The sequence below is a fragment of the Pistacia vera genome, unplaced genomic scaffold (genome assembly GCF_008641045.1).
Source record: "Pistacia vera cultivar Batoury unplaced genomic scaffold, PisVer_v2 Contig178, whole genome shotgun sequence".
Taxonomy (NCBI): Eukaryota; Viridiplantae; Streptophyta; class Magnoliopsida; order Sapindales; family Anacardiaceae; genus Pistacia; species Pistacia vera.
Window position 1 is genome coordinate 558399 of NW_022195877.1, and position 4809 is coordinate 563207.

The following is a 4809-nucleotide window of genomic DNA, read 5'->3' on the forward strand; positions in this document are numbered from 1 at the left end:
ACAAAAATTATTTAACGAATTAATATCCTGGGTAACCCCATGAGGTAACAAAATCCTTACAACAAGGTTTAAACAGTATAACCAACTTTCCCAACTCAAATATATATCTAATTATCTATTCCTATAAGATGCATACATAAAATACCTAATTCAACACATGACATCTAAACACATTGCCTTACAAGGCAATCTTGAGGGACTCTTCCTCCACAGTTGTGACTTGTGTTGGTGAGCTTATAGCTCTTTTTATACATTCCAATGATTCTAATCCAGGTCGAGGTGATGTTGCTTCTCGAATACTATTTAAAATGGAGTTGGCTTCATCGATTGAGTTGCCACGTTCCTTTCCCGTGGTATCAATCGTAAGGTAATCTGTCAATACCTTTTTCACAGCCACACCGCGCTGGGGAACCTTGCTGCTAGTGCGAAATGGAGATCTTTCTCCCTTTGCTGGGCTAAGAAGCGGCGCCGGTGAAAAGCTTGGTGTTGTGTAAGCTGTTTTATATGGAGTACTTGCGAAAGGCACCGAGTATGGAATGGAAATGCTCTTCTGTGCAATTATACCAACTTTGGACACCGAAGAGAGTGGATCTGAATGCTTGGTCAAGTCATCCACATAGAGCAAATCATCAATGCGTGCCACAATATTAAATGCTAAGCTCTCCAAAATTCTTGAGTAGCTCTCCAAAATGGACTTTCCAACATCCTAAATAACATGGTAATCGAATTAATTTAGTATTACATTGAAGTCGGAAAGGTTTTATTATGAACTAATCATTTGAAAATTATATACCTTGTTGTACTGAATTTTGCTCATATCTAAAGTCGTCTGGGGAAGACCAGGAAACCACTGCTTCAAGCAAAGCAGAAGGCTTTCTGCTCGATCTGCTAGCAATTCCCTCTTGTCTGTATCAACAACCAATTCCTTGACCAATTCCCATGATGACTTAGAAGTGGACCGGGTTGTGTTATTAACAGGTTTGGTGTTGGTTCTTTTGCGCCACACATAGATTGAGGCCTCTACTCGGTTGGCAATCTCTATAGCTTGATGTTCAGAGGACAAATCAAGGCATTCAAGCAGACATTCAGGAGAAAATTGATCTGATGAAATGTATCGATAAATAATATCTCCTAAGCTGGCTCTTCCATTCTGAAACCATAATGAAGATACAATTAATAACCAGGTCTATATCAATCTCATAACACTAAATATATCTGTGGCTGCTTTATACCTTTGGAAGAGATTCCAAGTAAGATTCAGGGACTTCCATGTCAGCAAGAGTAATGCTGTTGATAGCCATGGCAGCTTTCAATATTTGGTTAGTGCAATCACGTTTGTGCTGCAACTGCTTTCTGGTAATTTCACGGAGACCACCAGGAGGGACTCGAGGCACAGGTAGCCACCACTTTTCCTCTTGACGCTGAAGAGCTCTACGGAAAGAGGCTGACCCATCAGCCTCCAGGGGTAGAATCCCCTGGTCAACATACCAGAACTCCGTATTTTCAAAACTATCTAATATTTCCTGCAAAGAAGATAATATTCAGAAATTATCTACTTAAAGCTGGAGCAATTTACAAAGTAATGAGTGTTGGTAATTCTTACAAGAAGCATGTTATCTAATTTGCGCAGAGCTGGAAGATTAACATAAAGATCTGATCGAGGTCTGCAAGTCATAACCTGTATCACAATAAGAAAAAACCAGTGAAAATAAGTTCAGGAAATCATTTATTTTTCTGACCTCTACATGGATGGTGTTGTACTCCTTGTGATACATTTACACTGATGACAATAAGTTGTACTTTATTAAGAGGCAAATAGGTATGGTGATTAAAACTTCCATAGGAATTGGATCAAAGCATTGAACCTACAAATGCTGCATCCATTTTTATCACCGTTTGGATTAAAAGGGGGGGAAAGGAATCATTACAATGATTAGCGGTATAAAAAAATTAGTTTACATGATTAAATGGAATGCCTCACTTACAATTTTCACCAACTTTTGAGATATTCAGAGCCATTTCATTCAATCTGCTCAACAACTAAAAATGAATTTATACATAATTTTCACATTCGAGTGACAAAAAATTTTAATTCCTTGTTTGTTCAAATTTGGCCTAAAACCTGTGGTCAAATTGGCAAAGTATTCAACCATTCATTTTAAAATTAAAAAAATAAAAGAAAATTTAAATGAAGCAATGAGATGGTTAGCCACATGGAGTATCAAATTATAAAAATTATAATTCCTTGAAAGAAAATCCTTTATAATCATACCTCAAGCTTGCTACCATCTGGAAATGTCTGCCAAGAGGGCATCAACTCAACAATGTGATCACTAACACTAAGAAGCCATTCAATCTCTCTTCGCCACATGGCTTTCTTCTCAAGAGGCAAAGGTTCTAACCTCCAAAGTTGCCCAAATAAGGTCGCTGCAAAATTGAGTAGAAAAAGAGCAATAAACATCAAAGAATAGGCACTGGAAGAATTATATATGCAAAACAGTGACCAAATACCTAGAAAAAAAAATAAGTCAAAGCAAATTAATCAATCAACTTATAAAAAGACAATTTTGTTAGTTAACGTACCACAAAGATTAGTAATTGCATTTGAAATAGCCAACGAAGTGCAAACCCCATTTCCAGAACCTGACATATCTTCCCCAAGCAGCAATTTCGCAAACCTTTCCTTCATCATCTCAATCTCTAGAATTCCAACAAAAAAATTTCCAAACTCAAATTCGTCAAACACATTGTCACAAATTAACAGATAGAGTGAGTAGATAAAAAAAATGTATACCTGAAAGATTAGAGCCTTGTTTCTGCAATTTTCTATCATCCATAACTGCTTTCTTCTCATTCTCATTACCAGCAACACTATTGCAATCTGGTGTCTCAGCTTTTTGTACAGGCCAATCTAATGTAGTTGGAGAAGATGAATCTTCTGAGCTACTGTGACTCTGCTCCTCCTGTCCCGTTGTTTCAGATGTCAAAAAATCAGAACTTGAACTGCTCTCACGACCTTTCTCTTCAATCAATTTCCCAAACGTCTCTGTTCTTCTCTCGTTTTCACTAAACACTTGATGCTTAATCTCTTCATGGCCTTCATTCTCCTCTATCATATTCAAACCCTCCATTGCAGCTTTCCCAGTTGAAGAACAAAAAACAGTGTTGTTCACAACCATAACATTAGACTCAAGCCTTTTCAACCCAAACCCACTTGAGAATCCACCTCCGCAGTTCAAGTTCTTGAAAGACTTAGACACCCAGAAACCGAAATGAGAAAATGGGTTGGAGTTGTCACAGCTTCCAGGCTTCAAAAATGGTACACAAAGCTTCAGCTGGTGGTCTTGTTGTTGTAGTAGAAGTTGTTGCTGTTGTTGTTGATGATGATGATGATTATCTTCTCTTTCTTCTTGGTGAGTGAAAGCGCTATCCATAAGGTTCCAATAACCATGTCTGTCTGGTTGTGGTTGTGGTTGTGGTATGGTAAAACAGAAAATACTGAGAATTTGGTGCGTGTTACTTGTGAAATGAGCCTTGTATTGGAAGGTAATGTATGCTTAAATCATGAGTGATTGAAGCTCAGTCATGATTACTGAAGCTTGCCTTAACACATGACCTGAGAGAGCCTCTTATTTAAGACTTCTCAAAGGCTCCATTTTTCATCTTATTTTAAAGCAGACACAAGACCATAAAATACCTGACTCTTTCTCTTTCTAGCTTTTGCTTAGACAAAGGCGCTCTTAGTTTTAAATCTTAATTACAATTATACTTCAAAATTTAATAATAAAATATTAGTCATGGGAGTCGTGTAAACGGCAGATCTATCAACAATGCTACCAATTTATCCTTTCTCGTGTTTTTTAACTTCCCAAGATAAACTAGGTTAGCGTTAATGACTAATATACCCGGAATTACCTAAATCTCCTTCATCCTTCATCGCAAACTTGTTAACACAATAGCATCATAGTTGGCTCAGAACTGGTCACGCGTCCACCAAACAGTACTTTTGTCATCTGTTGGAAATGGGAAGTGTTTTCAGGACAAAAACGAAGAATCAAAACACAATTTTACTTTTGGAAACATACGAAAACATGTTTTTTTTTTTTTCCCTTTTAATATATTTTATTTACTGTTTGGATGGAATAATTTTTGCAAGAAATATCCGATAAATTGGTGAGGAAGTAACAGGCTAACAGCCACAGGCTGATGATCACAAAGGGATTATGTCCTTGGGGGCAACGAACAGGAATCCGAAGCTTGGCAGGCTACTTTTGTAATTTCACTCAATGGAGTGGTCCAGACTGAATAAAACAACAACTAGGGTTTTAAGACAGAGTATTAATATAATTATTTAATGCTTGATTTTGAAATTCACAACTGGTACTTAGTAATACTAATGAAGATGACTATGACCAAGTAAAGAGGATTAAGAGTGCAATGGGGGCATCAAAACAACAGACGAATTCAATCATATCTTATAACTAACATTGAGATATAATTATAAAAACATTATTTAATTAAGGTAAGTATAACTTTGATTACAAGATTTGATGTTTTTAAGCTCCCTAAATTCCAAGATAATCATTTTGGCTTTTGCCGGTTGTTGAAGCTTAACAGAAAGGCTCCCTCGATTACCAAATTGTTACAGGCTGATTTTGACATATCATTTTCAAAAAGGGAGAACTACCTTTTCCCACCCAAGGTTTGGCAAAACAACACTTTCCCATCCGCAAGTTTCAAAATGACACTTTTCCACCCTTCGTCAGGTTTTATTAGTGTTTCCTGTTAAGATTTAACTGAAAATATGAA

The 4809-nt window shown here is 36.8% G+C and overlaps 1 protein-coding gene across 1 annotated transcript; it reads right to left on the minus strand.

The window, feature by feature from the left end:
• On the minus strand, nucleotides 1-3680 carry LOC116126270 (rop guanine nucleotide exchange factor 7-like). Its single transcript, XM_031411966.1, has 7 exons — nucleotides 2795-3680; nucleotides 2584-2700; nucleotides 2273-2427; nucleotides 1604-1678; nucleotides 1233-1523; nucleotides 794-1150; nucleotides 1-706 (listed from the first exon to the last, which is right to left on the minus strand). The coding sequence occupies exons 1-7, from the start codon at nucleotides 3432-3434 to the stop codon at nucleotides 179-181; spliced, it is 2163 nt and encodes a 720-aa protein (XP_031267826.1). The 5' UTR covers nucleotides 3435-3680; the 3' UTR covers nucleotides 1-178.
• Nucleotides 3681-4809: the final 1129 nt, after the last annotated feature.

Bases quoted from the DNA above. Each gene is read 5' to 3' on its own strand.
- LOC116126270 (XM_031411966.1), bottom strand. From the start codon at position 3,434: ATGGATAGCGCTTTCACTCACCAAGAAGAAAGAGAAGATAATCATCAT. The intron at 2,701-2,794 runs GTATACATTTTT...TTGGAATTCTAG, and splicing joins ACAAGGCTCTAATCTTTCAG to AGATTGAGATGATGAAGGAA. The intron at 1,679-2,272 runs GTATGATTATAA...ATTGTGATACAG, and splicing joins CAGATGGTAGCAAGCTTGAG to GTTATGACTTGCAGACCTCG.